The 15,942-nt window shown below is 39.6% G+C and overlaps 1 protein-coding gene across 1 annotated transcript in view; it reads right to left on the bottom strand.

The window, feature by feature from the left end:
• The window catches only part of MYT1 (myelin transcription factor 1), a 197,682-nt gene that overhangs the window by 85,689 nt on the left and 96,051 nt on the right, over positions 1-15,942 (bottom strand). The window contains exons 3-4 of the mRNA XM_069072685.1: positions 12,347-12,401; positions 10,711-10,741 (exon numbers count right to left, since the gene is read on the bottom strand). Coding sequence (XP_068928786.1) covers positions 10,711-10,741; positions 12,347-12,401 — 86 coding nt within the window. The remainder of the gene's footprint in view (positions 1-10,710; positions 10,742-12,346; positions 12,402-15,942) is intronic.

Genomic DNA, 15,942 nt, shown 5'->3' with positions numbered 1-15,942 from the left:
ACACTGAGTCAAGACATCATTTTTTCTGGAAGTTCTTTGTATGAGGAATGAACTTTGGTAGGACAAATGCTCTGCTGGGCAGCTCCCAGTTCTCCCAAGGTCCTCCAGAGGCAGCGAGTCTCTTCTTTTTAATGTGTCTAAGTGGAACAGAGCACTCCCCGCTCTTGCCCTCCCGTACCCCTTTGTGCAAATAATCTTAAAGCCCATTTCATTTTAATTGGCTGCAGGCATGACTGAAAGAGATTGCTGTGTTCAACTGCTCCAGACACACTTTCACTGACAGCATCACAGAGAAGTGGTGCAGTGTTTGTGGGAGCAAAGCCCTGGGAACAAAAACGGGGTGTTTATTCCTGGGAGAACAAGGGGTGCTCTGATGAGCTCCTTACCGGCCTGGGTACTCTTCCTTCACATCCTTCCACAGTCCCACCCCTCCTCCCTCCCCCCCGCCCCGCAAAATCCCTCTATGAGAAGGCCATAACACCTAACCTAAGTTGTTCATTTTCGTTTTGGCAACAGCTTCACCATGGTGCTGCATTTCTGATTTTTTCCATCCAGAACAGAAGGAAGGATTCTTAATCAAGTTCCCTCTGTCCCATTCCCCTCCCCCTCAACCAGTCTTTGCTCTAATCGCTATGCTACAAATTGCTCCCTTTCTTTCATTCTCTCAAGAACTAGCTTTGAGACTTTTTACAAAAAGCTTCTTGTTCTAGTGCAGGCGATGCCGAGGTTCCAATTAGTCAATTAATCGTCCAGTTAATCAGGCAATTAGGTGACAGCTGCAATGATGGCTTTGTGGAACGCTGCCTGCTGCCCCTGAAATATGTCACCTGCTTCAATTACCCATGTGTTCAACCATAAAACGGAGGCATCAGGAAGGTCCAGAGTTTCCTAAAGCCAGCTTCAAAGAGCAATTATAGATAGAATTTGGACAAGCCCAAATCTCAAGGACCTGAGCCAGTTTAGGATGGCACACTGGGACTAGAGACACTTTCTTAGAGGGGAAACTGGAAGCAGCTACTTTGACCATCAATGCAGGTCCTTCATGCTCTACAAGTCTAGCTTCTCTGAACATTAAATGGAGTCATGATAAGGCAAAGCATCATAGTCCTTTAAGGAATGGATTGTTAGACTGCTTGGATTATGCCAGTAGCACATAAATACTGAACTGAACCTACAAAATTAGGAAATGAACATAACCACAAGATATCAAGGGCTCCATTCTTGGAAAATCAGTCCCTATTGACTCCCAACCTTTGTAGCCTGTGTACAGTTTTACAAAATGCCATCTTTGTAGATGGGTCCAAAAGTCCTTTCTTCTTAACAAGGTAGGAAGCTATCTCATAGCTGATCCCAGCACAGCCTCTGGCTTGGAGAATGAGGCACCCATGTGTCTCCCTTTCATCTTGTGTATGGGCTTCTAGCTGAAGGCTAGCGATAATAGATTGTAGTCAGATAATTCTTTTAATGACTTCAACAGTAGACTTGGAGTCTGGAAGACTTGGACCCAAATCCCAAAAGAGCTACTTTCTATCTGTGTGATCCTGAGCAAGTCACCTAACATTTTAAGACTCAGCTTCTTAATCTGTTAAAAAAAAATAACTAGAATTTATCACACAGGATTGTTGGGAGGACCACATAAGATAGTATATACAAATTTTCTTTGAGATACAACGTAAATATCAGTTATTGGTATTATTTGCTACCAAAAATTGCAGTGGAGATGAGCAGAATCCCACTAAGACAGCATAGTAATATTTAATTTTGAATATGATTCAATTATACTTTAAGGGAAAAATATGGTTTGATGATATAACCATAAATTTATCTCAATACATCTCTCTCTCTCTCTTTCTCTCTCATCATTTAATCATTTAAACATGACTTACATTTATATGGCGCTTTAAGATTTGAAAAGCCCTCTACATCTATTATGTAATTTAATCCTCAAAATAGCCTTTTTCTCCATTTCATGAAGATTTAACAACAACAACAAAAATACCTTTTCCCCCAAATGATTTCTCCTGGCACTTTTTTTCTGCTTTAAAATAGCAACCACAGCTGCCCATAGAGGCTTCCTGAGGTCCCTAAGAACATTCATCAATTTCACAGCAGGAGTCAAAAATGATCTAGTCCAGAATATAGTATATAGTTTAAAATCCTTCCTTTTTACTATAACTTGGTTCTTCTATTAGAGAATATAGATACTTATATTCTCTAATAAAAGCATAAAGATATAGTGTCTATCTCTCCAATAAGCAGAACTTCTCAGGAATATGAAAACTTTTTGTAGGAAAGGATAATTTGCAGGAAACTGAAATTATCAGTTATCCTTGCCCCTGATTTCTGCACAGCTTTGGGTGAGTCACTGTTCTTTAGTAATACATAGACATAATACTTTCAGAGATTAGGGGAAAGAATGCTGGAGGTCAGAGACCCAAGTATTCATATAGTCCTGACCCATTTCATTATTAAGTAAAAAACTGAGTAAGGTGAGATTGTGTGTGTAAGCATAGTATGTCAATGATTATCATTTTGTCTTTAGCTATGGTGGTCTGAGCTTTGCTATCAACACTTATATTACCATTGGATAGTCTGGATGAAGTTACAACCACAGTATATTGGGTACTAGGATTAGAGGTGGAAGGGACCTTAGGGATCACCTTGCTCAATCACCTCATTTTACATTTGAGGAAATTGAATCCCAGAAAAGTGACATCATTTGCTCAAGGTGATATAAGTAGTTAGTACCTCAGTCAGGATTTGAACCCAGATCCTTTCACTTTAAATTCAAGGCTAATTACATTATATGTAGGCACTTGTGATAGGTTATTTTTTTTTATCATGTGATAGCTCTCCTTTTATAAATGCTCAAATACTTAAATGTTTCTGTGATTTCACTGATTTAGAAAGTTTCTCCAACAATACAGATTGCATCTCATCCGTGCCTATCTATCCTGTATGATTCTTGTCCGTGTTCTTTACCATAAAGGTCCACCTAGTGTGCTGGACACCTTCTTGCTTTCTTCTTCTATGTAGTTTTTGTAAAGACTTTAAAATAAAACAATTATTTTGTAAGAATTTTTTAAGACTTGTATTTTTTAAAATCCTGAGAAAGTCGTGTGACTCTCAGGGACTTTCCCACTGGCCAGGTTTTCCTGGCTTCTAGGCCAGTTCTCTAGCCACCAAGCCACATTGCCCCCCAAGAAAGTATGGGATAAAAAGAGAAGAAAAGAGAAACACAAATTTAAAAACCCTCATACCTATCAGATTGGCCAAGATGAGGGGAAGGGGAAATAACAATTGTTGGAGTAGCTCTGATAGTACAGGAGCCCTAATGCTGCTGGTAGAGGTCTGAGAGTGGTCTAAACATTCTGGAAAGCAATTTGAAACTAGACCAAGAAGTAAGTAAACCAGGCATTCCTGGTGACCCAATGATATCTTTACTAGGCATAGTATCCCCCCAAAGTCAAAGATATAGAGAAAGGACCCATATACACAAAAAACATTTATTGGTAAATTTTCTATTGTGGTAAAGATTCCAAAGATGAGCTGTTCCAACCCATAACTAAACAAAACTCTTTTCTACCACATCCCTGTGAAACGACCGACAAATCTCCTCTTCAAGACTTTCAGTGATGGAAAGAACCCACTTCACTTCTGGAAAGCTCTAATTTTTACAAAGTTTTTCATTAAATCAAGCTAAAATTAGCCTCTCTGCCATTTCTATTCACTATTCCTATTCTGGGGATAAAAATAATAAATGTGATCTGCTTCAAATATGGAATCCCCTCCAAGACTTCTTTTCTTTAGGCTAAATAGTCTCACTTCCTTCAACCAACCCTTGTATGACATGAATTCCAGTCCTCTCGCCTGTGTGGTTATCGATTCTGGATGCATTCTAGTTTGCCAATATACTTCCTACAATGTGGTACCAGGAACTAAATAGAATTCTCCAGAACTGGTCTGATCAAAGTAGAATTGAGGGGAAAACATAGGATTTATTTCTTAAGATAAGGATGTATGAGATATTAGATGAGGATAAGTATGTATAAGAATTAGTGACTTTAAGAGATAGCACTGATGTGGTATATAAACAATTGTATAAGTAACAAAGGAAGTGGAAAATTAACAACCTGACTTCTTTGTGTAAAAGAATCATTAACTTTATTGATGGGGCCTTGATATGATTCATGGTTATGCTTCTCATTCCATGTTTAACCTTTGACAAGTCACTCAATATCTCTGGGTCTTAGTTTCTTCATCTATATAATGAGGAGGTTGAATGAAATGATCTCTAAGGCCACCCCCACCTCTATGTCTTATGATTTTATGATCCAAGAAAAAGTGTAACGGACCTCAGTGGATAGAGCATTGGGCCTGACTTCAGGAAAACCTGAGTTCAAATCCTACTTCCGATATTTACTTGCTGTGCAACCCTGGACAAGTCTTCTCTGCCTTAGTTTCCTCATCTGTAAAATAGGGATAATATTAGTTCCAGGATTAAGTGGGATTTTATTTGTAAAGTACTTAGAACAGCACCTGGCATTAGGTAAACACTATATAAATGTTAGTTATTATTACTATTTTATAAATGCTATTTTTTATTATTATCCCTTTTATTTTGAACACAATCATGGGGTTCTAGCCAAAAATGTTTACTAGTGACATTAAGGATGTTTGAGCAAAGTCCATGTGGAAGAGAGATGCCCTATTAATGGAGAAGTTCTACAGATTCTCCTATTTTTGGATGCCATCATGTTGACTTCATTGAGCTGTTATACCAGAAACTAGAGGGGTCAAACTAGTGAAGAAATAGATTAAAATGTAACTGGTAAATTTAAAAAAAACTAATAAACATACAATATGACATATATAATGATAATTTGTGGAGGAGTTAAAAAGTCAATATGCAGCCTGCCAGGATCCATTTCTATTTGAGTCTGATACCTCTACTACAGAGCCTTCCCAAAGAGCTCAACGTTTACTCAGGAGATCAGTCTTGTAATCCACAAAGCAAAGCAAACATGCAAAGGAAGGATACATAATGTTCAGATTATGGCATGCAGTTGGACAGTCAAGTCATTGAGTTCTTTCACATATATCATGGACTATCACTAAGACTGAATTAGGTTTAAAAAGTGAATAAGAGAAGATCAGACTGTAACATATTTGGGAACTTGCTTACTGTTTTCACCATTTCCAAGCTGGTCACTGCTGAGAAAGCCTCTTTTAATATTGTATTCTCTCATTAACATTACATGGCTGTTTGTGACTCATAGAACACCAATACCCCAAAAGCACCATTGTTAATTATAGGTGATTCAAAGGATGATAGGAAATGCACTGTGGGTATAAACAAATTTCAGTATTTTACCAATAATGACTTTTATGCAGAAGACATCAAGAGTGGTAGTATGGGAAACTTTTATTGGTGAGATCAGTTGTGTAGCAAAAGTAAGCAATAATGGATGGGCAGATGCCATAAAATATCATCCCCCCAACCCCACACAAAAAATACAGAGGAAGGTCTCCAGCACATTGGTTCACTCCTCTCTGGAAGATTTATGGAAGGATATGGACAAGAACTAAACACAATGAGAAGACATGAATGGATTGAGAGATGCATTGGTAAAGGGATTATATATGCCACTGAGCTCAAAAATCCATTGAAATGTTAAAGATTGCATTATTTTTTTTACTATGACATCATATTTTGCCTCATATTTAGCATCTAGTCCACCATACCCCAATCTCAATCTTTTTCATAAGAATGATTTTCTAACCATATCTGTCTTATCCTGTACTTGTTGTAATTTGTGTGTGTGTGTTTTAAAATCAGGCCCAAGACTCTACATTTAATAATTACAAAATTCATAGCATTAGATTTGGCTTATCATTCTAGTCCTTTGAGATCTTTTGGGATCATAACTCTAATATCCAATGTGCTAACTGTCCTTCTCAGTTTTGTATTATCTACCATTTTTAATAAGCATACTGTCAGTGCTTATCAAATCATTGATAAAAATATTAAACAGCACAAGACTAAGGACAGCTCCCTGGGGGCACAGTACTGGTGACCTTCCTTTCCAATTTCACCTACATCCATTAATGATGTTAATCTTTATATGTAGCTAGTCTACCATTCTGATTCCTCCTATTAACATCTAGCCCACACATCTTCATCCTGTCTAAAAATATATGAGAGATTTTGTCAAATGCTTTACTGAAATTCAGCTTTACTATGTTTATGACATTCCCTAATCTACTGGTCTAGTAACTACATCAAAAAAGGAAGTTAGATTAGTCTAGCAATTCATGTTTTTGATCAACTGAAGATGACTAGCTTTAGGTAAACACCATTTTCCTACCTATTATGGTCACATACAATTCTTTTGATAATACTAGAATTTTATTATAAATTTGAGTCAAATTCAATGACCTGGAGTTTAAAGACTATCCTCTTCCTAGTTCTGAAAATCAAAACAATGTTCATTCACTTCCAGACCTACAATATTTCTCCAATTTTGCACGGTGCTAAGGAGCTAGGACCCATTCTCATTATGGTCTCTTCTTGTCCCATGCTCAGCACCAATCCTTTTTCCACCTTCTTCCCTAATAGGTATAACCATCACCTGCCTCCTGGTATCCTACATTATTTATTCCCTAGAGCCTTGCAGTACCCAGGACTTTCACTCAAGTCCTTCTGTGCTGTAAATGGAATGCCAAAGGATTGCTCTGTTATAAGGGTATATAATGAAGGAGGATTCAGGGACACGGTGGAAGCTACACAGGGAACTTCAAGCCTTGGCTGTGGGGTTGGAGGGTTACAGGAGATTCTTATTGTTGGGAAGTTGGATCCAAGACCTTTGCTTTATTTTGAGTGTGAATGTCAGCATGTGTATGTAATTTTTTCAACAGGAGAAATTGTCAGCATTGATATTTCTTAAAAATAGCTATAGAACTGACAAAAATGAAAAATTTCTAGTGTTTATATAAAATTTATGTTAACTACAGTATTTTAAGAGAACTAGCTTCCATTTATGGGAATTATGATGCACATAGTAATTGTTATGCACAACATTAATATGACAGATTAATTTCTGCATATGTTTTATTTTAATTCATTAATATAACATTTATACTCAGTCTTCTCTTGATTATGTAGTGCAGACATGTGCTCATGCTGATACATCAAAGATCTTTGATTTTGTCATTGGCTGATTTCCTTACATGGGAATTTCTTTCCTGATACAGATCACAATCTGTGTTTACCATAGTCTTGGAGGGTCATCCAGGCTCAGAGAGGATAAGTAGCTTGCCTATGGTCATAAAGCTAGTGTGAGAAGTTGGATTTGAATTGGGGCCTTCCTGACAATGCTTTACCTTCTATACTGCCCTGCCTCTCTTCAAAAAGAAAATGGAGAGGGGTGGCCAGGTAGCACAGCAAGTAAGAGCACCGGCTCCAGTGTTGAGAAGACCTGGAGATCGAATCCCGGACTCAGACACTTAGCACCCACCCAGAAACACCTGGCCATGTAACCTTGAGCAAGTTACTTAACCCCAATTGCTTAGGGGCGGCCAGGTGGCTCAGCAAGTAAGAGGACCGGCTCCAGTGTTGGGATGACCTGGATCAAATCCGGGCTCAGATACTCAGCACCACACCCAGAAATAACTGGCTGTGTAACCTTGAGCAAGTTACTTAACCCCGATTGCTTTAAAAAAAAAAAAAAGGGAGGCAGGTGGATGGAATGCTAAATAATTTGACTAACTATTGCTCAAAAGAGGAACTTCTAGTTCCAGCCCTCCTACTGGCTGTATCACTCCTTGTTGCTGTTCAGCCATCATAGTCATGTCCAACTCTTTGGACCCCATTTGGGATTGTCTTGGCAAGGACACTGGAGTTCACTGCCCTTTCCTTCTCTAGCTTGTTTTACAGATGAGGAAATTGAGGCAAACAGGATGAAGTGATTTGCTCAGGGTCTCACAGTTACTAAGTGTCTGAGGCTGGATTTAAACTCAAGTCTTTCGGATTACAGGCCTGACATTCTATCAACTGTGCCACCCAACTGCCAGTGTGACTCCTTAGGTTACTTCTAACCTCTCTGGCCTCCTTTTTCTCAACTGGACAATTCATTCATTCATTTATTCACAGCATTTAGTAAGTTCCTACTGCATGTTAAGCATTGTCGTAGGCACTGGGGATACTAAGACAAAACCAAAACATTCCTTGCCCTTGAGAAGTTTAAATTCTATTGCCAAACACATATTATCATCTATAAGGACATAAGTCCTTATAGTCATAAATAAGTCATAAAACTAGGTGAGATGATGCAGAAAGAAAATGCTTAGTTCCTTTGGGGGAAGGAAAAGAGTCTATTTAAATCCAAAACGCAATTATCACCTGTTTGGGATTTTGCCAATTGCCATGAGAAATGCCTAATAAATACCATTCAGAGAACAAGGATAGAATAGGAAAAATTATACAGTTTTATATACATCTTCCTCTTCCCAGAATGAGATGAACTTTAGCATTCCTTTTTTATTCATTGGCACACATCATGGAGGGTGCTAGGTAACTCAACAACTGAAAATAACAGAAAAATCTGTTATTTGATTGAAAACGACAGAGAAAACTCAGGCCCACAAGATTCCACAGTCTAGGAATTCTAATGACTTTTTGTTTTTTAAAGATCTTAGTTGTGTCTATTTGCAATGACAACTGCTGGAAATAACAGAGAATATGTATTCCTGCCAAGAAGAGATTCAGTGGGATTACTTTTTAAATGAGGTGGCATATCTCTCCCCCCTTTCTTTACTCTGCTCTCACAGGTGCCTCCTCTCTCTCCTAAGACATCAGACTGATAGGTCCAAGGGACACATTCTGGTTGTCTCATTTATTAGCATTTTCTTCCTCTCGAAGTATGTTTTTATTACTTTGTACCTATTTTGCATTTACTTACTTATGTATATAAGATCATCCAGCTAGAGCAGGAAATGATCTCAGAGGCCATTTAGTCCAACCATCTGATATTTGGCCAATAGAATGTAAGTCCCTCTATGGTAAGGACTGTTTCTCTCTCTGTCTCACTCTGTCTCTCTCTCTCTCTGTCTCTCTCTCTCTGTCTCTGTCTTTCTCTCTGTCTCTGTCTCTCTCAATATCTCTCTCCCTTCCTTCCTTTCTTTTTCTCTTTCCCTTTTCCTCCCTCTGTTTGCTTCCTCCCTCTCTTCCTTCCTCCATCTCTTCCTTCCTTCCTTCCTTCCTTCCTTCCTTCCTTCCTTCCTTCCTTCCTTCCTTCCTTCCTTCCTCCCTTCCTTCCTTCCTTCCTTCCTTCCTTCCTTCCTTCCTCTTTATATCTTCAATGCTTAGCAAAGACCTTGTACATAGTGAGCACTTCATCATTCTTTGTTGAACTAATTTGAATTAGTATTTGGTTCTGCTAAAGTCCTAAAAACAAACCTCATCTAAGGACTCGCACCTCCACAAATCTAACTTTCACCAGCATGATCTTTCCTAAGGCAGGAAAAACCAGCAAATGGAGGTTGAGAAGTAACCATGTTTCACTCCTTTCTCCTCCAGTCTGATTTCCTAAATCGAGACATTATGTCAAAGACAAAATAGCCCCATGTACACAGCACTGTGAGCTTTTCTTATTTCTCATACCCTAAATCAAACATTCTGGGAAAAAAGAATGAGCTACTCTTCCTAGGAAAATATAATTTATCTCCCATTTTTAAGGCACGATATTTATGCTTTTTAGGATACCTGAGATTTTACCTGGGTTCTATAAAGATAATTACAGAAGGAATACAGCTGTGTTTAGTCAAAGCATTTGCTCACCAGTGAACAAGATTACTGTTTTCATGTTAAGTCACCAGAGGCCACACTTCTTAGAATAGAACCTATTTTCCTCTCAGAATGACTCAACTTGGCCTTCAGACACTATGACACAAATTTCCTTGTGTAATTAACATGACTAGGCCATTTTATTTCTTCTCCAATATAAGGATCACCATAAGAACGTGTGTGTGCACGCGTGTGCACGCACGCACACCAAGGACTGATGCTGGAGCTGTCTTTATAGTTAGCAACGGTCCTATGGAAGCCACGGATGGGAGAAAATTTGTCCTACTGGAGACATTTTGTCTTCCTGGAAACTGGTTTTCCTGACCTAAAAATTAGATAGCTAGAGTCAGGCAGCATAAAAAAATGCCCAACTTAAATCATGATTTAGGGTGTAGGAGAAAGTCTTATACCACCACTGTCAACTTAAATAGTGCCTTAAGGTTTTCAAAACACATTCTATATATTGTCCCATTTGATCTTTCCAACAACCCTGTGGAAATAAGTATTACAGATGAGAAAAGTACACCTCAGAGAGGTTAAATGACTTGCCCAGGGTGACATAGCTAATAAGGGTCTAAGGTGGGATTCAAACTCAGGTCTTCCTGACTCCAAGTCAAGCACTCTATTCACTATGCAAAAAAAAAAGGGGGGGGGGGGAGAGAGGCAAGCCTTGGTATTATTCTATAGTCATAGTTCTTGGATATGTAGATGAACATTTGAATTAATAGGAAGGTGTTTTAGTTAATAATCTTTCCAAATTTCCCCAGTACAACAGAAAACTCTGCCACCAGAAACACTTGAAACGATGCTTGTTCCATGGCCTCCTCAGAATGTATGTAGATGGGCAACAAGGGAACATTTCTTACCTCACCTCCTGTCCTATGAGTTCCGTGGGCACTGGGTAAAGGGATGGGGGAAACAGAAAAGAAAAACAGAAGAGTTAAAAAATAAATACACATTGTTTCATTAGAGGCTTGAAAAGGAGAACATTACTCTGGGAGTTTCTGAACATATAGCTTTGCGAAATGTACAAAAATGTGCTCCAGAGGACGAGAATCACTTATTATTTGTGTGACAAATTCTCCCTCGCCCAAATGTGTGAAGAATGAAATAATTTGCCTGTCCTAAATATGAATATGTTGATATAGTTTCCCCCTTTAAAACCAAAGTGCATAAGTAGTTAGAACTTAAACATTTTTGTCCACAAACTCTGTGGCATCTTCCTTTTAACTCTGCACATTGATGTCTGAGGGAACAGTCCCTTCTGCTCATACACACCTGCAGAGCTCCCGTGCTCTGTCCTTGCCTGTTAAGGAACTGGCCGTTCTATAGGATGGAACCAAGCCAATGACAAGACTTGGCTTTGCTAAGGCTCTTATTATTTGGGCTGGTAATGGTATTTATGATTCTGATTGCAGGTGGCATCATTCACCCTTTACTCGCCAGAAACATGACTTGCCAGATACCAACTAGTACAGAGAGGGGCTAAATGACCACTTGTTTATGATAGCTGGACATTCAAATCCAGGTGGAAGGACAAATTAGCACCTAAATTACAGGGTGCAAGAAATGACCTTCATCTCAAACAGACTTTAACCAACATGGTTAAGATGGAAAGCAAATTTTACATGTGATGATCATATTGCTCTAAACCTCCTTTCACCTAGGATTCAGCATCTGATGCAGGTTTCCACATCCAGTGGTCTTTTTCTCTCTTTTTGTAAATGGTTGTGCACATCACAAAGCCCATTTTTTATTGGATGTAGTTTTGCAACTGAAGGATATTTACTTTTGGGAGGCGTTGACAACTAGAGCATCTTGGACAGGAACAGGGCTCTGAGTTAGGGAAACATACAACCATAGAATTGAGATGACAAATATTTTCAGGACACCTGAAGAAACAAGGCCTCTCTCACTATTATTTCCCCTGTGTCTGTCTCCTGGACACCATGTCTCCCTATGCCACCCTCCCTAAAATGTGGGTCCAGAATCTAAGACTTGCTTTGGGGATAGAAAAAGAGGCTGATGAATGAAATGTTGCTCACTGCATATCATTTTAAAGCTGGGAAACAAATGGTTATCAATCTCTGAATGAACAAATCCCTGGTCCCTGGGTCCCCTGTATCAGGCAGCTTTGTTATCTCCCAGCATGCACCCCTCAGCCAGCTTCCCTCAGATGTCTGACTTCAAAGCTCCTGGCAGAGCACATGGATGAAAGCCACTGAAACTGATCTGAAGCTATCAAAATTCCCATGAAACTAAGTGCATAAGTTTAAAGAGGATAGGGGGTAGGGGACAAATGGAATGCAAGGAACATAAGCGTTTGTTGGCCTTTGTTCTTGGAAGGAGGGAGTGCTTGGCAAGGGTAGTGTTTGAAACTTTAGGGAAGATAGCTCTGGGCCTGAAAGCAATATTGCCAGATGCCCATTGCTAGACTCTCCCCAGGCCCGATGAGGGTTTGGGCTCACCCAGGGAACCCCCAGAGGGACAGCAGATGCTCACCTCGTATTGCCTTAGATCTTGTTCGAGCTCTCTTGTCGTCATTTTCTAAGCTCATCTGGAAGAAAAGAATAATGAGAAAAATATGAACAGAAATGCTCAGCCAGCATTGAGTAAAAGGAAAGAACCAAATTGTAAGGCTAGAGATCTGATAAGACTAGATTAATCCTGCTTCCTATTTTGATAGGATTCCTAGACTGGTAGATGAGGAAAAAATCAAGGAACATTTGGACACCTGAATGCCAGCAAAGCATTGGACAGTCTTGTAAGTTATCTTAGTGGACAAGATGGAAATACGTGGCCTAATTGACAGTGTGATTTTGGTGGATTCAAAATTAAATAATTGACCCCAGTCATTAAAAGGTCAGTGTCTTGGAAGGACATGTTCTCGTCATCTTTGTCAGTGACTCATATAAGAGTGTATGTAGTGTCATGCTTATGAAATTTACAGATGGTGTGAAATTGAGAGGGAAAGTTGATAATGCTGGGTGACCAAATCATGATCCCCCACAATTACAATAGGCTAGAAGATTAAAATGGGAGTAAATGTAAAATCCTATACTTGACATAAAATTTAATTTCACAATGATAGAATGGGAAAGATGTGAGTCGACAAATTGTGGGAAATTAAGGGTTTTGGTTGATTGCAAGCTCAGTATAAGTCAATAGTGTGATATGACAGCTGCTCAAGCAAATGCAATCTTTGGGCTATATTCAGTGTCAGGGAAAGAGAGGTGATAACTTTGTTCTGCTGCTTCTGGATCAGATCACATTTGCAGAATTATGTTTAGAGCTAGAACTTAGAAGTGGAATGGGTTAACTCTGGATTTCCCTGTCACTAGAGGTCATTAAGCAAATAATAGATGATCAATGATTTTTTTATCTAAACTTTTATTTTTTTAATTAACAAGCATTTATTTTTTCTCTTCCCTTCCTCCCAAGAAGAAAAACAAAACAAATATAATCATTGAGTAAAACCAATTCTTACAAGGGATGTCACAGAGAAGATTTCTGTGCTAGTGCATATTTGACAAACTGTGCCCAGAACTTAGCATAGTGCCTGGGGTACAGTAGGCACTCAATCAATGTTTATGGACTATTATTGACTGCCTGCCTCTGTGATGTTCATTCCAGCTCAGATATGGTGAGCTAACTAACAGTAGAGTCTGGGGTTGGTTCGTTTTGACTGACGCTTACGTAGTGCTTCCAAGTTTCCAAAGTGCTTTACACACTTTATCTTATTATTTCCTTTGACTAGGAGCTCTTTGCCCCCAAAAGAGCAAGGAATAGCTCCTGGTCCTAGATACTAACAACAAGAGGCAGCAATTCTGCACATGGGGGAGAAAACTGTTAGCAGGACCACCTGTATCGCCTCAGGTTCAGAGTGAGGTGCGATCATCTGATGCCTCCTGAGTGTCTGCATAACCTCACGATTGCACCAGTTTTGATATCCACACTTCATCACTGCTTTCTGCCCTGGGGTCCTCCGGATTGCAGGGCAGAGCCGAGTTCCTCCCAAATTGCCCATTTAAGGAGGGTTCCCAGATCAGTTATCTCTTCATTTCCCCCATGACTGCCTGCCTTTGAATTTCTACAATCATTCTCCTAGACTGATGCCTTCTTCCCTTTACCCTCTTTCAGCTATCTTTTGTGTATTGTCTTCTCTCGTTAGAGTGAAAGTTAGTTGAAGGCAGGAACTCTTTCTTTTTCATATTTGTATCCCCAGCACTTAGCATAGTACCTGATGCAAAGTAGGTGCTTAATAAATGTTTATTGACTGACTGACAGTTAACTCTTTGATGATTGCATTCATTCAAGTAACAAACATAATAACAATACCTAAAAAACATGACTAGGAAGTGCAGTGAATAGAGCACTGGCCCTTGAGTCAGGAGGACCTGAGGCCAAATCCAGCCTCAGACACTTAACACTTATTAGCCTTGTGACTTTAGGCAAGTCACTTAACCCCAATTGCCCTGTCCTCCCCCCTCCAAAAAGCAAAAACAAACAAAAAGACCCATTATGTGGCAGTGTGATATAGTGGATAGAATATTGGACTTGGTATCAGGATGACTTGGGTTCACATCCTGCCTCATACACTTACTATTATGTGACTCTGAGTCTCAGTTTCCTTCTCTGTAAAAGGAGGGAGGGAGTTGGACAAAATAAGTTAAGTTCCCTGAAAAGTAATCTTCTCACAAGATGTAACTCCTTCACAGGGTCACTTTTAAAGATCAAGGCTTTGACTTATTTTGGTGGCAATGGCTGTGTCAGCAATCATCTCTATGTGCATTTTTCTATGCACATAAATTTAAAATCAAAATGTACTCATGAATATGCAATCACAAAGGTACAAGGCTACTATGTAAATACTTAGGGATACTTAGGGAGGTGGTGGAAAGACCTTTGATAAGTACTATGAAAATCACTGGAATATAAGGCCCCTTCCCTTCACTCTAACCACAAATGATGCTGTCACTTTCTAACATCCTGTGAGAACTTTTTTTTTTTGCTTTTTGGAGGACAATTGGGGTTAAGTGACTTGCCCAGGGTCACAGGGCTAGTTTTTGTGTTAAGTGTCTGAGGTCGGATTTGAACTCGGGTCCTCCTGACTCCAAGGTTGGCACTCTATTCACTACACCACCTAGCTGCCCCGAGAACTTTTTTTTTTTTTAAGGTACAAGGTAACAAACCTGGGCTGGTGATACCCAAAGTCCTCATAGGCTGTTAAAACTGTAAGGGAAGTTAGAAAGTTGGAAAGGAGGTAGGTTAGTCATCCCGTCAACCTCTTCATTTTTTTTTTAAACAATTGGGGTTAAGTAACTTGCCCAAGGTTACAAACCAGTTTTTTGTGTGTGTGTTAAGTATCTGAGGGCAGAACAATCAAGTCCTCCCACTCCAGCAGGCCTCTTACTCACTGCACCACCTGGCTGCCCCATTCTCTTCATTTTTGAGGTGAAGAAACTGAGAAGAAAAGAGAAATGATTTTCTGAAAGGCACAGACCTGGGAGGAAGGGAGGTGGTACAAAGTGGTGGAACTGGAACCCAGGGGTCTTTTACTCCAAATCATATTCTCTTTCTCCTCCAGCATATGCTGGCAGTTAAGGGAACCCACAGAGAGAAAACTGTCTCATTGCTGCCCCTCCCAGTTGTCTGTGGGACAATATTTGGTGCAGCACAAAGAATCCATAAGCTATGGAGCTGGAAGAGCTGGTAACAAATCCTATTTGCCTTTACTGTGTTGAGCAATTCACTTCAACTCTCTCTGGTCTCAATTTCTTCATCTATAAAATGAGGGTGTTGGACTACATGGTCTCAGAGGTCCCTTCTAGATCTGTGATGCCATGGATTTATGACCATATGCATCCGTTATGTGCCAGGCAATGTTAGGTGCTGGGGGTGAGCCTGCCTTTAGGGAGTTTACAGTCTAGCTGGAGTAGATAACATGTACAGGGATAGGCATATACAAAATCCTTTTGAGAGGAAGGCCCTCATGGTCCAAGGGATCAGGAAAGGCTCACTATAGAAGGTGATACTTGAGCTGGGCCTTGAAGGGAAGTATGGGTTCTAAGAGGCAGAGGTCAGGAGGCAATGCATCC

This window comes from Petaurus breviceps, unplaced genomic scaffold, assembly GCF_028583685.1.
Source record: "Petaurus breviceps papuanus isolate PSGF00001 unplaced genomic scaffold, PetGlider_PUasm1.0 90847, whole genome shotgun sequence".
Lineage (NCBI taxonomy): Eukaryota > Metazoa > Chordata > Mammalia > Diprotodontia > Petauridae > Petaurus > Petaurus breviceps.
The sequence above is the reverse complement of the archived record's forward strand: the minus strand, read 5'-3'. Positions and strand labels throughout refer to the sequence as shown.